This window comes from Mesocricetus auratus, unplaced genomic scaffold, assembly GCF_017639785.1.
Source record: "Mesocricetus auratus isolate SY011 unplaced genomic scaffold, BCM_Maur_2.0 Super-Scaffold_6730, whole genome shotgun sequence".
NCBI lineage: Eukaryota > Metazoa > Chordata > Mammalia > Rodentia > Cricetidae > Mesocricetus > Mesocricetus auratus.
This window is the reverse complement of record NW_024429184.1, coordinates 87735084-87754071: the sequence shown is the minus strand read 5'-3', so window position 1 is coordinate 87754071 and position 18988 is coordinate 87735084. Positions and strand designations below refer to the sequence as shown.

Genomic DNA, 18988 nt, shown 5'->3' with positions numbered 1-18988 from the left:
AACCTAAGAGCTGGGTACACCTGTGAAAGATTTTTTTCCCTTTAGGATTAAATCATTTGAAGTGTGAATACTCAATTTAATTGATTTTTTTTGAGGTGGGAAGATCCACCTATAATCTGGGCCACACCCTCTGTGGCAACCTACACAAAGGGCACAGAAGAAGGGAGCTTTCTCTAAGCTTGCTTGCCCTCTCTCTCCCTGGCAAGTCCATCCCTTCACTGGCATTAGAATTCACTTCTTCAAGATTCTGGTGTATACTGAAGACCAGCTGAAACTCCAGCCTCATGGACTGAACAACTACTGGATTCTTAGACTTTCCATTGGCAGACAGCCATTGCTGGACTAGCTGGACCACAGTCTGTGAGCCGTTCTAATAAATTCCATATATATATACCCTCCCCCAGTTCTGTTCCTCTACACAACTGTGGTTATCCTGCTGTTTTAAAGACTAGAAATGACTCCTCTATAAGTAACCCAGCATCCACTAGTCTTTCTCTCTAGCTCTTTTCTCTACACTTTTCTTATTTTTAAATTATTCTGTCTTGTTACGGTACAGAGTCTTACTCTGTATTCTACACTGTCCTAGAACGTACTATGTGGACCAAACTTGTGGTGACTCTCCTAGCTCTGCTCCCAAGTGCTAACCCCTTTGCTCAGCAGTTTTCTTTCTATTCCAGATTTTTTTTCCCAAGACAGGGTATTTCTCTGTGTAGCCTTGCCTGTCCAGGACTTGCTCTGTAGACCAGGCAGACCAACTCAGAGATCCTCCTGCCTCTACCTCAATGCTGGCAATTTTTATTACTTAATTACATGTGGAAGAGTGAACTTACTGTCACAGAATGGAGCAAGATCTCCACCTTCACATTCTGACACTGCGCCTGGCTTCCTCATCTAAGCCTGTACAGATGCCTGGCACTATGCTTTCCCTTTGTGTGGACACACAAGCAAGTGTCCACATACCTCCAGCAAGAAGGATGCAGAAGCCCCAGAAACTGCTTCCTTAACTGACAAAAAAAGCTGGCCAGCATGGAATGACTTTGCTTTCTAGGATAAGGAGTATAGGTTGCCCTCAGCTTAGGGTTTTGTTTAACTCAATGGGGTGAAAGTGATGCACAATCAGTTAAAACTGCATTTCAAGTTTTGAACCTGCCTCTTTCACAGGACCAGCACTGTTTGGCTTGATCCTCTCTAGCTATGCTGGGTGACAGCAGTGAGCTGCAACTCTCAGGCAGCCACACCACCCTTAAGAAACACCCCACAGTGCACTGTGCTGTACAGTAGAAATTACTGTGGGTCAGGGGTACTCACTTTATTTTGGACTTAGGATATTTTCAACTTAAATGTAAACCCACAAAGGTGAAAAAGCACCTGTATCTGCCAAATTCACACTTCACTGCACTTGGGTTTCGTAATGTTTCAGAACCACATTCAGAATGAAAGACATTAGCTCTTTTGTCCATCAAAAGGATGCTAGTTAAGGTATTGGCATAAAATAGCACTGGATGTATGTAGGTATGTGCATCAGGTGCATGCCTGTGGAAAACAGGAGAAGGCATTGGATCCCCTGACACTGGAGTTACAGATGGCTGTGAGCCACCATGTAGGTGCTGGGACTGGACTCAGGTACTCTGCTGAGCCATCAGAGAACGTTCTTTTACTTTTTAAGGTCGGTGTCACAATAACAATCCTCATTCTGAGATCAAGACAACTGGAGGTTCAGTTTCACAGATGGGTGACTGCTCACCGTCCATCTCCACAAGCAGTTGGTTGAGCGTGTTCTCCTGCTCACTCTGCCCTCCGAAGTTGCCTCGACCCCTCTTCCTTCCCACAGCATCAATCTCATCGATGAAGAGAATGCAAGGGGCATTCTTCCGAGCAAGGGCAAATAAGTCTCGGACCTTGACACAAAGAAGTGAGTTACTTGTCAAGTCAATGTTACTAGTTTAGCAAGACTAACCTCAAAGTGGCATGGTGGCACACACACGTACTTGTCACACTCAGGAGGCTGGGGTAGGAGGGCTGCAAAATGGAGGGCAGCTTGGGCTACATAGTAAAACTTGCTCCTTCTCTAAAGACCATTAAACTCTAATGTTTCTGTGACTCATGTATGTACCCAGATAGTTTCTCAGTTATAACAGTGGAGTAAGACGACTCAGTGCATAAAGGTGCCTGCCACTGAGCCTGCAGACCTCTGAGTGTGATCTCTTGGACCCACCTAGTGGAAAGAGAGAACTAACTCCCACAAGTTGTCTTGCACACATTGCAGCACACACATGCCCACACACATACATACATGAAATAAATCAAAACATAATTTAAAAAAATTTAAGGAGTGAAGAAATGAGAAATGATAGTAATAGCAACTGTCTTAAGGCACATAATTAAACATCATTTCTGTAACCCACACATTATTGTACACTGACTGAATGTGCTGGATTTTTTGTTTTTGTTTTGTTTTTTTTGCTCTGTTTTGTTTTTTGAGACAGGGTTTCTCTGTAGCTTTGGAGCCTATCCTGGAACTCCCTCTGTAGACTAGGCTGGCCTCAAACTCACAGAGATCCGCTTATCTGTGCCTCCCGAGTGCTGGGATTAAAGATATGCAATACCACCGGCCAGCTGTATCTGCTATTCTTATAATACAACAGATGAATACTGTGCATCTTGCCCTGCAGATACACTGCAGCTGATCACTATGCTTACCCTAAGCTGGTTAGTCAGCTTCTTCAAGGCTCACACTTCATACCCAAGACTACTAACCAGTAAGAACTCTAAAGCCTCACACAGGGCTCAATTTCCACACCCATCAGCTGACCAACACAGAGCTCACCATGAGCTCTTGCTCACAACAGGGGCCATTGCTGGTACCCTTGCACCTGGCTGTCTCTCTTCAGGCCACAACTTGGGAAGACAGAAAGGGAAACATCACCATCAGCCTCAAGCCCTTCCAAGTGTACAGCCCAGCTCCCCTTGCTATCTGACAGATTAAAAGCGCTGTGTTTACTACATCAAAATTCTCCATGTTCCTGATGCCGTCCGGCACTCTTTTCCTCTGTGGTGCACATGCATGTGACTGCGGGACTCTTAGTTCCCTTCCCGCTCAGACAAGGCCACATTGCCACAGGGCCTTCTGCAAAACCAGCCTGAAGCTGTCCATCCTGCTTACCCACCTGCCACACTAATTCACCACGAACATCCTAAACATCTCACTGACCAAGGCTTGATTCCCTTCTCGGCTCTCCCGCCAGGGCCTCACTCGCATCATCGCACACCTCTCATTTTCAACTCCCCCTTGTGCATATCATCCTGTCACCTGACTCCCTCTTCTATTCCTCTAGGAGTTAGCTGTCCTGCAAACCCCACTAACCCACCCGTTCCGTTAACTATAGACATCACCCACCCGGAGATCCCCAGCAGAATACTCGCTTTCAAATGATAACACAACACTTTCTTACAGATTAAAAGCTATTTCCTTATGTTTAGAAAATACTGTGATACCACCTTGCACTTTTGATAGCATTTTTTTTTTCATTTTTAGACATAGGTAAAATACGAGAGAATTAAGAGTCAAGAAACAAACCCATGTATCTACGGTTAATAGTGTCAAGACCATATTTATCCCTGGCACACAAATGGACTTTGGGCGCCCATCCCACAATGAGGGAGGCTCTCTCAGCCTGGACTCTTGGGGGAGGGTCTAGGCCCTGCCCTGGATGAAATACCTCCCATGGAGGGCCTTATTCTCCCTGGGGAAAGGAGTGGGGACTGGGGGAAGTGGGGATGGGGGCTGGTGGGAGGAGAGAAGGGAGAAGGAGAGGGACCTGGGATTGACTTGTGAAGTAACCTTGTTTCTAATTTAAATTTAAAGAAACATTAAAAAATTTTAATACAAAAAAAGTGCCAAGACCATTCAGTGGGGGAAATGGTATTTTCAGTGAATGATGTTGGGAGAATTGGACATACATATATGTGCATAAGAATGAAAGAATGAGATTAGGCCTATACCTCATGCCACATACAAAAACTGAACAGCCAGGCATTGGTGGCGCACACCTTTAATCTCAGCACTCGGGAGGCAGAGGCAGGTGGATCTCTGTGAGTTCGAGACCAGCCTGGTCTACAAGTGAGCTCCAGGACAGCCTCCAAAACAATACAGAGAAACCCTGTCTCAAAACCCCCCCCAAAATAAAAAATAAATAAAAAATGAACAAAAAACAGAGCACAACATAAATATAAAGGCAAAAAATATAAAACGTTATTTAAAAAAGTAAGAATAAATGTTCACAACTTTTATTAGGAATGGAGTCTTAAACATGATACCAAAACACAGGAAACAAAAACTAGATAAAGATTTGTATCAAAATTACAATTCTGCCGGGCGTTGGTGGCGCACGCCTTTAATCCCAGCACTCGGGAGGCAGAGGCAGGCGGATCTCTGTGAGTTCGAGACCAGCCTGGACTACCAAGCGAGTTCCAGGACAGCCTCCAAAGTCACAGAGAAACCCTGTCTCGAAAAACCAAAAAAAAAAAAAAAAAAAAAAAAAAAAAACAATCCTTTGTGATGGGGGCTGGAGAGACGGCTCGGTGGCTCGGTCGGCAGCTCCAGTGTGGGGTGCACACTCTCTTCTGACCTCTCCCCTTTCCTTTCACACAATCCTCCCTCCTCTCCCTCTCCCCAACCTAACACCCGCACACATGCATATAGACACACATAAAAATTAGAAGTGGGTATTTAAAATATTCTAAAGATTTATTTACTTTATGTATATGGTGCAAATAGAGCCTACATGCCAGAAGAGTACATCAGATGGCTGTTAGCCACCATGTGGGTGCTGGGAATTGAACTAGGGACCTCTGGAAAAGCAGCCAGTGCTCTTAGCCACTGAACCATTTCTCTACCCCCAAAGAAATTGTTTTTAAAAATCCTTTATGCTGAGTATGTGGCTCACACCTTTTATCCCAGCACTCAGTAGGCAGAAATCTCTGATTTAATGCAAACGACCCCTTCATTGTCTAAAATTAGAATCCTTTATATGTTAAGAATTTAATGACTTTTGGCTGGACATTGGTAGGTTATGCCTTTAATCCCAGCAATCACAAGGTAGAGGCAGATGGATCTCTGTGAATCAGAGGCCATTCTAGCTTACAAAGCAAGTTCCAGATCAGTCAATGGCTACATAGTGAGATTCTATCCCCAAAAAAGTATTTGCAAACCAATTATCCAACTAGGAATTAGTAGCCAGATTATCTGAAAAACTCTTGACCACTCAATAACAGAAATACCAATTATTTAATTAATTAAATTAAAACCAGGCTCAACAGGTAAAATATCATGGGTTCAGAGAAGAGGCCTACAGCAGAAGGATAGGGGCTTGTAAAAAAGTTCTGATCTGAGGTCTGGAGAGATGGCTCAGAGGTCCTGAGTTCAATTCCCAGCACCCACATGGTGGCTCACCTCTATAATGAAATCTGGTGCCCTCTTCTGGCCTGCAGGGATACATGAAGACAGAACACTGTATACATAATAACTAAATCTTTAAAAACAAAGAAGCTCTGGCCTGAGGGCCAAAAGGAAATAAACCGGCTCATACATGCACTCCTTGCATGGCTCTTTATTCTTCAAAAGTGTTCTTCCCAAAAGTTCTTTCTCAAAAGCTCTCTCTTTAAGAGCTCTCTCTAAAGTGCCTTCTCTTAAAGTTCTCTTAGGATCTAAAAGTTTCTCCTAAATATTCTCCAAAAGTTCCTTCTAAAAATTCTCTAAAAAGTTCTCTCAATCCCACCAGGCTTCTAGTTTTTAATACCCACAGGCACATTTAACAACTCTGACAATAGGGCATGCATATCTCTCAGAATCAGGAAGACCAACAAGGTCTTGAGAAAAGCAGGTGCCTCACATCTCTCCTCTGGATGACTTGCAAAATGTCCTGGAAAACTTAAGTCTTGGGGGGGACATGTGCTGTTAACTGATTAAAGGAGACTTCTTAGAAAACTAAGGCTATGGAGTGTGAGATCTGGAGGCTGCAGCTCTTCACTGCTGACATCCTGGTGAGAAGGAATTTCCTTTCTCTGGGGCCTTTTTGAAAATATAAGGCACCCAGTATATATTCTATAGACAGTCAAACTCATAGTAACAAATATTCAGGCGCCCATACCTAGATTATTAATTGCTACTTCTTTAATAAATGATAAAGGCTCTCAGCAGTAAAAGCACTTGCCATACAAGCTGACACCTTGAGGTCACGCCCTGAAAAACTAAACCACCCCCCCCCAAAATAAAACAGTAGATGCAATGGTCCACATCTAAGAAGCCAGCACCCTGGAGATGGAGTGTGTGGAGCAGCAAGCCTACACCTAAAGCACAAGAAACAAGAAAGACTATCTCAAGCAGCAAGAACTGGCTCCACAGGGCTGCCCTCTGACCTCCACACTCACACCATGACTTAGACTTGTCCACAGGCACATGATACACCCAGGAATGGTGGCACACATCTATAAGCCTATCCTTTGAGAGGCTGAGGCAAAACTACTGCTGTGAGTCAAGCCAAGCAGAACTACAAAGCAAACACCAGGCTAGCCAGGGCTACATTGCAAGACCCTGTCTCAGGGCTGGAGAGATGGCTCAGAGGTTAAGAGCACTGACTGCTCTTCCAGAGGTGCTAAGTTCAATTCCCAGCAACCACATGGTGGCTCACAACCATCTACAATTCAATCTGGTGCCCTCTTCTGGCATGTAGGCAGAACACTGTATATGTAATAAATAAATAAATCTTAAAAAAAAAAAAAAAGGCCGGGCGGTGGTGGTGCACGCCTTTAATCCCAGCACTCGAGAGGCAGAGGCAGGCCTCTGTGAGTTCAAGGCCGGGCTGGACCGATAGCCTCCAAAACAATACAGAGAAACCCTGTCTCGTATAAAACCAAAAAAGAAAAAAAAAAAAAAAGAATGAAGCAAGACCCTGTCTCAAAAAACAAAAGCAAGAGAATGACTCAGCAGGCGAGAATGTCTGCAGTCAAAGTCTGATGTCTTGAGCTTGATCACCAAGCTCAAGATCACTACGGAAGGAGAAAACTACTACAAATTATTCTCTGATCTCCACAGACACCCACACATGACATGCATACATCACACACATAGGATAAATAAAGGTAAACAAACAGTCCCCACCCCAATCATACACTCAGGGCTGGCAGGGTGGCTCGTGCCTATAATCTAAGTATTTAAAGAGCCTGATCAGAAGAAGTTCAAGGCCAGTCTAGCCTGCATAATATTCTATCTTAAACAGACAAAACCCCACACCACTGGGGTCTGGAGAGATGATGACTCAGCAATTAAAAGGACTTGCTGGGCAGTAATGGGGACCAGGGCTTGGCTCTCAGCACCTATGTTATGAACTGGGCATCCTAGCATATGTCTGTAAAGAAGGCGGAGACAGGAGGATTGGTGGGCTTGCTGGCTGTTATCCTGGGTGATAAAACTAAGCTGCAGGTTCAGGGAGACTGCAGAGTGAAAGAAGAGCCCGCCCCACCCCCACCTCCCAGAGACAGGGTTTCTCTGTGTAACAGCCTTGGCTGTCCTAGAACTCACTCTGTAGACCAGGCTGTCCTGGAACTCAGAGATCTGCAAGTCTCTGCCTCCTGAGTGCTAGGATTAAAGGTATACACCACCAAGCATAGCTTATTTTTAAAAACTACAAAATAAAAAGCCCAAAACAAAACAGATCACACATTGTACAATTTCATTTACTTAAAATATCTGAAACAGGAAATCTAAAGATGCTAGATTCTGCTTAGGTCTAGGTTATGGTGAGATTACTAAGGGACCTGGGTTTCTGCTTAAAGTGACTAAAAACCATTTAAGTGTACACTCATGTCAATTTGTAATATGTCTCAATCAAGTTACTAACAAAAGAAATTGCCCAAACACTAGAGTCACTTATTGAAATGTATAAATTATCTTAAGAATGGACTACAGTACTGGCTTGGGGGGGGAGGTGAGTGGGATTTACACAGGCCCTGCTGGTATAGTCTTGGAGGACTGAATTAGGAGGTGACCAGTGAGGTCACTCTGGAGACTCCAGGAACAAGGTCACTCTCACCAGTCCACCCCCAGGAGAAATGGGTTGGAATAAAGAAGTTCCATCATCAGAACAGAACAAAACTTACCCTGGCTGGACCAACACCCACAAACATCTCCAGAAATTCTGATCCGCTGACCGTGATGAAGGGGACATTGGCTTCTCCAGCTGTGGCCTTAGCTAGCAGTGTCTTCCCAGTACCTGGAGGGCCGGTGAGAATGGCACCCTTCAGACACAGAGAGATTACATCTAATCAGAATCTTAGTAATCCATAGTGATTGCAAAGGGTACCTCTGTCTCTAAATCTTAGTAACAAATGGGATATTTACATTATAGTGGAATGTTTTTTACAGTAGTAAGGATAAGAGGGTTGTTAGAGAGACAACTGTTTCAAGATAATGTGATTAACAATGTAATGGCAAATCTAAATACTCCCTACTCCCTTATAGAGACCCTGAGTGCTGAGCTTTGGGTAGCTCAGAGACAAGACTTGGCTAGCATGCACAAAGCACTGGGCTTCATTCTCAACATCACAAGGCTTTGTGTTGTTTTCATGGTTGGGTATTGTAGTGGTGGTTGTTTCAGTAGTTTTTAAGCCATCCTAATAGTATGAAAAGAAACTTGAGCTAGGCTAATAAACTGCTACTTAAATAATAAAGAAACATGAACACCACACTCTCTATTTACAAAATTATTTTGCTCTCTACAAGTAAAACTGGTTTTTGAATCCATATAATTAATAAACGTAAACACTGCCGTTTACTTTCATGGAAATGTATACGTTAGTAACTATTTACATAGATTCAGGGCTACCTAAAACCCTAACTACACTGTGTTAGTTTGAATGAGAAATGCCCCCCCCAGTCTTGGGTATTTGAATACTTGGTCCCCAGCTGATGGCACTGTTTGGGGAGGCTGGGGAGGTGTGGCCTTGCAGAAAGAAGTGTATCACTGCAGGTGCTCTTTGAGAGTTTAAAGGCCTCGCCTTTACTAGTTTGCTCTCTGCTTTGTGTTTGCGGCTCAAGATGTGCTCAGCTTCCTGCTCCTGCCATCCCACCTTTGTTCTGCCATCATGAACTCTTGCCCTCTGCAACCATAAGTTCAAATAAACCCTTCTACAAACTGTCTTGCTCATGGTGTCTTATCACAGCAACAGAAAAGTACCTAATATATGTATGAATTCACTCCCATGTTTACTTTTCACAAAGTGACCAACTATAAATGGTTCTGTCTTGGCTCTGAAGAGACGGCTCAGAGGTTAACAGCACTGGCTGCTCTTCCAGTGGTTCTGAGTTCAATTCCCAGCAACCACACGGTGGCTCACAACCATCCATAATGAGATCTGGTGTCCTCTTCTGGCATGCAGGAATACATGCATGCAGAACACTGTACACACAGTAAATGAATAAGTCTTAAAAAAAAAAAAACCTGTTCTGTCTTGTAAATATACATATGGCTAGCCTGAGATAGCTCAGTGGTTAAAGCACTTGTTGCTCTTGCAAAGGACCCAGGTTCAATACATACATAATGATTTACAACCATCCATAACCCCAGTTTCAAGGGATCCAATAGCACACATGGTACACATACATACATACGAGCAAAATATTCACACACACAAAGTAAATAAATAAAAAATTTAAAGAAGGCAGTGGTGGTGCACACCTTTAATCCCAGCATACAGGAGGCAGAGGCAGGCAAATCTCTGAGTTTGAGGCCAGCCTAGACTACATAGTAAAGACAGATACCTTCATAGTGAAACTGCCTCGATAAACCAATAAATAAATAAATAAACATATGTGTGGTGATATATTATTTGCAATTTAATAAAGACTGCCTGAAGTATCAGAAAGCAAAGTCAGTCATACTAGTTAGCTGTAGAAGCTAGGCAATGGTGGCACACCCCTTTAATCCCAGTACTCAGGAGATGGGCAGATATATCTCTCTGAGTTCAAGGCTACCTTGGCCTACACAAGAGAGAGTGAAGAGTAACAGAGATCATGCCTTTGATTCCGGCATTTGGGATCACACATGCTTAATCCAGGGGAGGTGGAGACAGGAAGATATGGCTGGGTGGAAAAAGAAATATAAGGAGGAGGAGACAGGAATTCAGAGCTTTTGCCTCTGAGGATTTATAGAGACAGGACTGACATTTCACCTAGGTGTAGGGAAGATCTACTACTGGGTTGGCTGCTTTACTTCTCTGGTCTTCAGCTTGAAGCTCTAACCCCAACATCTGTCTCTGGGTTTTTAATTATCATGAGATGAATACTATGGTCAAATGATGCACTTTTTAAGACTGTAATAAACACGCTGGGCGTTGGTGGCGAATGCCTTTAATCCCAGGACAGCATCCAAAACAATACAGAGAAACCCTGTCTTGAAAAACCAAAAAAAAAAAAAAAAAAAAGACTGTAATAAACACTTAAATACTCTCTAAAATTTATTTTCATCTGCCTATATACGATGTGAATGGCACTAAGTAACGGCAAATTATTTTAACATGAATACGATATTTTATCCAAAAAATGGGACATGAAAATCACAGAAATGATTCCTTTTACAAAGCACATGTCTTTAATGCCATCATGGGAGACAGAGGCAGACAGATCCCTGTGAGTTTGAGACGATCCTGGTCTACACACCAAGTCCCAGGTCAACAAGGACTATATCCTATCTACCAAACAAACAAAAGTATTTATTTTACAAAATATTTATCTGTATTTATGTATGTATGTTTAGTGTGTGCACATGTATTCGAGTGCCTAGAGGCCAGAAGATGCCACTGGATTTCCTGGAGCCAGAGTTACCAATGGCTGTGAACCACTTGATGTAGGTGCTACGAAGCAATCTCAAAGAACAGAAAGTGTTTGATCTTAACTGCTGAGCCATCTCTCCAGCCCCTAAGTATTTCTTTAAAGTAAGCTTTATTAATGAATTATTTTAGTCACTTAACAGCCAATCCAAGCTGGGCCTTGTGGCAAAGATCTATAATCCAAACTCTCTGGAAGGCTGATGCAGAAGGATAGCAAATTCAAGGCCTGCCTAGGCTACAGGAAGAGCTCAACAGAGGTAACATAATGAGACTGTCTCAAAAATCTATGTAAAAAGAGGGCTGAGAGTATCTATCACTCAATGATTTACTTGGCTAGCATGCACAAGACCCTTGTGCTAGCAAGCAAGGATATTCAACCCACAGAACCCCACCCATAAGCAATCCATTTAACAAATAAGCTGCTACCTTATGTCTAGTCAAGGGCTGCAAAGCTGACATGGTACAGGCACAGCATTACCACAGCAGCTATGAGGTATGTGCTGGAAGTGAGCATTAGTATTGTCTCTTCTTCAACAATGTTGTGCCAAGATCCTCAGTATCGGGTACCGGCAGATAACCCAACACTAGGTGGAAAAGGCTCGGTGGGCCAATGCAGTATGAAAATGCAACTAGGGGCTAGAGCTGCCAAGAGAAGGTGGTGTCTAAGTCAGACTAGAGGGAGAACAAAGGTCAATCGAGGAAGGCTTCCATGAGGAGAAAAAATACTTTCAGGAATACACAAAATCCATATAATGAGATACAGAAGACAGGCCACAGAGCTGAATCAGAGATCAGAAAGAAGAATGACTAAGTAAGTAAGTAATAAGGTGACAGCTTTAGACACAAGTGTTGGAACTAATCCTCTCCAAGTACCTTTTTACCTTTGGGATTTTTGCTCCTAGGTCTTGATATTGCTTTGGGTTTTTCAAGAAATTCACGAATTCCATTATTTCTAGCTTGGCCTCCTCACAGCCAGCCACATCTTTGAACTTCACATCTATCTCATCTTTTAAGACCTTGGCCGTGGTTTCTCCAACACTGAAGAGTCCACCCATTCCCCGGCCAGTCCGACCAATGCCAGCAGGCCCTCTTCTTATGGTGTAGAGTAGAAAAGCGATAATGAGTACCGTGGGCAGCATGCTCAGCAGGAAGGAACTGTAGGGACAACACACAACAGAACAGCTGGTAAGACTGATGGCAAGTTTCCTAACCACTTCAGTTATCAGGACAATCATTGAAAATCTAGTATTTCCAAAAAGCTAATATTTCAAAATAGTCTAGTAGTTTGTCTGAGACACAGGAGAATATTGGCATTTTTGTTATCATTAAAGTCATGGAATAACAAAAAAAGAAACTTGGTATTTTATTCCCATCTCAATATACACAGTACTGCTAGCTACAATCAAGCTTCTTTTCTTTCCAATTACTCACTTAAATGTTTAGCATAATCCTGGTATAGTCTCAGACTCCAGTTCTCTTACTGGGAGACTTCAACCAAGAAAAGTCTTTATTTAACAGCATGCCAATTTGGAAAGTAATGCATACGATGTTTAACGTCTTTGCCCTGTGCCACAGGCCTCCTGTTTAACAGACATCAAGGCTCTCTCCCAGCAGACCCTCTGCAATATGAGGTCTGCACAGATGCCTTAAAGCCCAGGGATATAGACTATTTTTTGTCTTAATAACACCATCATCATTATCCTCATAATTTTGGGGCGGTTCAAGACAGGGTTTCTTCTGTGTAGCTTTGTAGACCAGGCAGCCTCGAACTTACAGAGATCTGCCTGCCTCTGCCTCCCGAGTGCTGGGACTAAAGGTGTGCACCACCACCGCCCAGTTTGTCTTAATAACCATTATTCAATGTAACTTCTGAATACAAATTTACTAAATGTTTACATATTTTTAAACACTAAAAAAAAAAAAAAAAAAAAAAACTAGGGAAAAAAATAACCAGCACTGGAAAACAAGTTTATAGACAAGTGCAATAAAACTTTCTACAGCTTATGAGCATCCCTAATCTAAAAATATGAAATCTGAAATGCTGAAAAGCTATAGTTTTCAGTGCCAACATGTTTAAAAAATATAGAATTTTGGACAAATCTGAATTTCAATTTTGGACTAGGGATGCTCAATGAGTAAAGGCTGACATTCCAAACTCTGAAAACATTTCTGGCCCTAGGCATTCCACATAAGGGCTAGAAATCCTCTGGAATCCAGTCTATGTAACACCAATACCAACTTATCAAATCAGGCAACTACCTTAAGATCTTACACAAAGCATCCAATCAGCTATGTGGCATCACACTGCAGCAGGGTGTGAATGACAGACCCAACTGCAGAAATCTCTAGCTATGACTAATACCAACAGTGCAATTACCACACTAGCTCCTAGGTTGGTTTTTGTCCTTACATACACAGAAAAATGAAAAATGATTCAGTGTTAACGTCGCTGCAGAGCTGGCTGTCTCCTAGCAGGACATACCTTCTGCATTTAATGAAAATGACCCAAGCATTGGGTATGCATACCATGAAAGACCACACTGATGATGGATGAATAGTATACTAAAAACCTACAACCCAGTCCACGTATACTGAAGCATCTGCCCAAATTTCAACTGGAGTTATTGAGATGAACCCTAAGAGAAATAGTTCTAGAGAGAAAGGATTTTTTTCTTCTCTTCTTCTTCTTCTAAGTACGTACGAATGTTATGTCTGCGTAGATGTCTGTGTACCATGTACATGCCTTGTGCTCACAGAGGCCACAAGTTGACACTGGATCCCCTGGGACTAGAATTACAGGCAGATGTGAGCCACATGTGGGTGCTGGGAATTGAACCTAGGTCCTCTGGAGAGCAGTCAGTGCTCTTAACCTCTTGAGCCATCTTTCCAGCCTGGAAGAATTTCTTAAATCCTGGAAAACTATCAACTATAAAGGTAAACGACAGCTAAAGGTGGGGTGCTTCTCCTTCATTAGGGCTCTTCATGCAAAAACCCCACAAGAAGAACACACTGGACCTTAACACTCTAAATCCTGCCTAATCAAGAGAAGCATAATCATGTAAAAAAGGAAGGTCGTCATGTACTAATGATTTGTTTTTATTTTCATTTTTTGGTGATTTATTTTTCAATATGGCCAAACAGAGCAAGGCCTGCTTAAGATTTTAATTTGTAGGGGCTGGAGAGATGGCTCAGCAGTTAAGAGCACTGGCTGTTCTTCCCAGGTCCCAAGTTCAACTCTCAGCAACCACACAGCGGTCATTTATAATGGGACCTGATGCCGTCTTCTAGCGTGCAGGTGTACACAGGGGACAAAGCACTCATCTACATACAATACATAAACAAAAAAGCTTAAAAATAAAAAGACTTGGTGACAAAAGGATAGCAAGTCATGAATAGCACTGGTCCTCAAATCTGTTTTTCTACTATTTACTCATTTTTCCAGCTTTCTGAGACAAGGTCTTTCTATGTCCCCAAGGTTGGCCTCACACTCCTGTCAGTCTTCTTACTTCAGCTTCCCAAGTGCTAGGAATGTAGGTGTGTGCACCATGTCTGGCACAAAGCACGTACTTAAAATGACTTCTTACCCATCACTTTCAGTGATGTAGACCACAGGTACCCGATTCTCCCCTTCTATGCCCAGCTCTTGCTGCAAGGTCTCCAGATTCCGCTCAAAGGTATCCACACTGCCAATGTTAAACCAGACGTATTGCTAAAAAACAGAAAAACAAATATCCTTAGAACAAACAAAACTCCATTTTCTAAAGCATTTAATTAAGAAATTTTCAGGTCAGGCAGTGGTGGCTCCTAGCAGTTGGGAGACAGAGGCAGGAGGATCTCTGTGAGTTTGAGGCCAGCCTGGTCTATAAAAGAGTTCCAGGACTGTCAGAGCTGCACAGAGAGAAACCCTGTCTCAAAAACAAACAAACAAACAAAAATACTTCTTTCATAAACACTGAAGACTTATAAATAAAAAAGCTTTATTTTGTTTTTTAAACTTGACAAGAACATGTAACAATCCTTGGCAAATATTTCCTTAGCAATATTCCTTAGTGACTTGAAACGTAAACTCAAAGACTGCACTGGGATTAGAGAAAGGCTCTATGATTGAAAGCACTGGATGTTCTTTCAGAGGACCCAAGTTCAATTCCCAGCACCTACATATCAGCTAACAACTCTAACTCCAGTTCTAGAAGATCCAACACCCTCTCCTGGCTTCCGAAGACATTGCATGCACATGGTACACAGACATACATGCAGGCAAAACTCCCATACACATAAAATAAAATCTCAATCTTTTTTTTTTAAAGAAAAGCATTTAAAACCCTACTTGAAAAGAAAATCCTTTCTGTAGATGAACAAGTACTCTTTACTCTTGTCCATTTCCCAGGGGCCTATTTCCAAAGCAAAGCCCAGTGTGATACAATAGTAACAGCTCAAGTTGACACACTATGTAAGGCCCTGCTAAGCACTTAATGTGCTCATTAACTAATTTCACCTTGAGGACCCTCCTAAGAAGTGGGATTGGGGTGACAGTGATAATCAAACGTTGGCCAGTAGAAAAGTACCAGATATGCTATGCTGGGCATTACCCTTCTAATACTTAGGGCTGGGGGACTCTTGAGGGCCTGGGGACAAATATCTTGAGGAACCTAGGGGAGACAGCTATTCTACAAGACAGAACAAAAATAATGACTCCCTCAGGATCCACAGGAAAATGGTTCCAAATCCCCAGAAAATATGAGATAAAAATCTAAGATGTTCAAGTCCCTTCTGTGAAATGGGACAGTATCTAAAAATACTACATCCTATATACTTTAACTCTAGATGACTTAAAGTGCTCAATACAATGGCAAATGCTACGGGAAGAGTTAGTATGATTTACAGGGTTAAGGAACAGAGATGGAGAAAAGCCTGTACACACTCCATGCAGACAAGAATGTCCTTGAACTCTTGATTCAAGCACTGGAATTACAGGTGTACACACCAGACAGACTACAGTCTTACAACACCAGGCTGGGGATACAGCTCAATGGTAAAGTACTTGTTACACACCTATAGGGCTCTAGGTTCAATCCCTAACACCAAAACTCAAAAAAACATAAACTTTGAGATATAAACATTTACTATGGCATAATGGAGAAATAAAAATAATACAGTGTTTGTGTACGTCAACCCTAGAAAACAAGACCTCTCCATTATCAAAGTTGTCCTTAATAGAACCACAGGACAGTACTAACAGGTGAAAACTGACAGGGAAGAGTGATCTCCAACAAATGGATGCCTAGTGAGCCTAGAAAATGGGTCAGGAGCAGCCTGGCGAAATTTTGACCTGGCAGGACAGCAGGACTGCAGATACCCAGGATTGGGAGTCTATAGAGGTGGGGTCAGAGAAGGGAGGGGTTGCCATCACCTGGGAGCCTCCCTTCCCCCTTCACAATGGCCCCTGTGCATCCAACACTTCTGCTGGGTTTCTAGATAGAATTCAAACTAGGTTGACCAGAAATACAGATTATTTCAAAATCAGCAAAGCCAGCTGTAATGGTTTATGCCTATACAACGGTCATGAGTTTGAAAGCAGCCTGGGTTACAGAGTAATACCCCATTTAAAAAATAAATAAAAGTTAGGGGGACAGATAGATATCACAAGAAGGTTGAAGACAAATGAACAGAGAGAATCCTAAACTAATTTGAAAGGCGTTACCTCAAAACACATGGAATTCAAATTTTAACGTTTTCCCCTGACCAAACAAATGTCTTCAAGAATCATAGCTGAGAGCCGGGCAGTGGTGGCGCATGCCTTTAATCCCAGCCTCGGGAGGCAGAGGCAGGTAGATCTCTGTGAGTTCGAGGCCAGCCTGGTCTACAGAGCGAGGTCCAGGACAGCCTTCAAAGCAATACAGAGAAACCCTGTCTCGAAAAACCAAAAAAAAAAAAAAAAAAAAAAGAATCATAGCTGACAACTAAGCTCTTCACTATGTCCTAGGTGTCCTAGGTATAAAACTAAAATGATTACCCAAACCAACCCAACATGCACATACCATCTGTGGCACACCAGATCCCACTGTCCCCAATGCATATATCTAATGTAATGCAAGGGAGGTTTTCGTGTCAGTTCTAAACTTGAAAAAGGTTAATTTACTACTAACTCACATCAATTCATAAAATTATTTACCCCATCAACCGGAGTTTTTCCTGGTGTGAAGGTCACACGAACAAAACGCTTGTTGACAACCTCTAGTCTGTCCACCTAGAATGTTAAAAAAGGGAAACATTAAAACATAAGTTTACAGAAAATACTTGAGATGTTACTTTATTCTCAATTTTTAGCAAGCTCCAGGTCAGCCAGGAATACCATGGTTTGAGACCCTATATCAAAATAAGATGGGGGGGATGAGGAGCAGACAGAGGGATGGTTCAGTGGTGAAGAACACTTGCTGCTCTTACACAAGATCTGAATCCCAGTCCCAGAATCCACACAGTGGATGAGTCCCAGGGCATGTGACAACTCTTCTGACTTCTGCGGTCATCAGGTACATACATAGTGCACATATTAAAAGCAGAAACACATAAATACACATAAAAATAGCTGGGCATTGGTGGCACACGCCTTTAATTCCAGCACTTGGGAGGCAGAGACAGGTGGATCTCTGTGAGTTCAAGGCCAGCCTGGTCTACAGAGCGAGTTCCAGTACAGGCTCCAAAGCTACACAGAGAAATATTGCCTCAAGAAAAAAAATAATTGTATGCAAAGAAACTTTCTGATGGACAATGTGGCTAGCTGGGTGAGTGCTGACCACTTTGAGGTCTGACTTAACTGCACTTCACCTTGAGAACCGTGACGCCCCACCCCCTCGTTACTTACCACTCCTTTAGAAAGGTAGTTATTGACAAAGTCTTTCCACGTGATCTCTCTCCCAGAACTCTTGAACAGGAAGTAAATCATGACTCCACCCCAAAAGAAAGCAGTCCAGAGAAAGTACAATCTGAAATCCTTGTCATCCCATGGAAAGTCACCCTAGACAGAGAGGGACACAGTTTCTGTAAGGAAATATGATCTGAGCTATATGGGCTTTCCTTGGCGCCACCAGCCCAACCTCAAAAGTCAACAGTTTGGGGCTGGAGAGATGGCTCAGAGGTAAAGAGCACTGGCTCCTCTTCCAGAGGTCCTGAGTTCAATTCCCAACAACCACATGGTGGCTCACAACCATCTGTGATGAGATATGGTGCCCTCTTCTGGTCTGCAAGCACACATACAGACAGAATACTGTATACATAATAAATCTTTTTAAAAAAAGTCAACAGTTTGAAATCAAACCTTCTGGAACCTGGACCACCAGTGAGAGTCTTCTTTCTTGCCACGACGCTTCCCTCCCCCACCACCTGTACCTCCAGAAGACCGGGGGGGCTGCTGGCTGTGAGTCTGTCATAAACAAGAGCAGCGTGACCAGCATGCACCACTGCACACAGGAACAGCTCCACACGGGAATGGGGATCTAAGGACCCACTGATTGGCCAACCATCAGTTAACTGCATAAACTCCACGAGGAAAGACACTAATACAAAGTGGCAACAGCTAAGAGGCTCCAAAACACCTGTCTGCAAAGAGCTGAGATAATATACAGAGTAATACCAACCCCAGAAGATATTCTATCTGTTTCAGTAGGAAACCCCTGAGCTTAAGTAACTTGGGTAATTTGTTGCCATGTGACACTTGTGAACAAAGAGGGTGTAAATCCAAACCAGCAAATTCTTGAGTCCTCATCAAAGTTAAAAGGTGTGTGCAAGGGGGGGGGGGGGGGGGGATGTAACTCAGGTGGCCGTGTTGACCTAGCATGCACAAAACCTAGCATGCACAAAAGGAGGGAGAGAGGGAGGGGAAGGAAGGAAGGAAGGAAGGAAGGAAGGAAGGAAGGAAGGAAGGAAAGATGGAAGGAAGGAAGGCCTGCCTCCCTAAATCAGTAGACAGGATTCTCTTAAGGTTCAGGATTTAAAATTTTAAATTAAAATTTTTAATTTAAAAATGTAGGAAGAATGCACTATGGAACTATAGACATGGCTCAATGGTTAAAGAGTACTTCCTACTTTTCCAGAGGACCCAAGTTAG

The 18988-nt window shown here is 42.8% G+C and overlaps 1 protein-coding gene across 1 annotated transcript in view; it reads right to left on the bottom strand.

The window, feature by feature from the left end:
- Afg3l2 (AFG3 like matrix AAA peptidase subunit 2) overlaps nucleotides 1-18988 on the bottom strand; it is a 40083-nt gene that overhangs the window by 16125 nt on the left and 4970 nt on the right. Inside the window, exons 4-10 of the mRNA XM_040741671.1 lie at nucleotides 18200-18292; nucleotides 17747-17899; nucleotides 17057-17131; nucleotides 14469-14593; nucleotides 11766-12039; nucleotides 8158-8295; nucleotides 1745-1898 (exon numbers count right to left, since the gene is read on the bottom strand). Of these exons, the coding sequence (XP_040597605.1) occupies nucleotides 1745-1898; nucleotides 8158-8295; nucleotides 11766-12039; nucleotides 14469-14593; nucleotides 17057-17131; nucleotides 17747-17899; nucleotides 18200-18292 (1012 nt within the window). The remainder of the gene's footprint in view (nucleotides 1-1744; nucleotides 1899-8157; nucleotides 8296-11765; nucleotides 12040-14468; nucleotides 14594-17056; nucleotides 17132-17746; nucleotides 17900-18199; nucleotides 18293-18988) is intronic.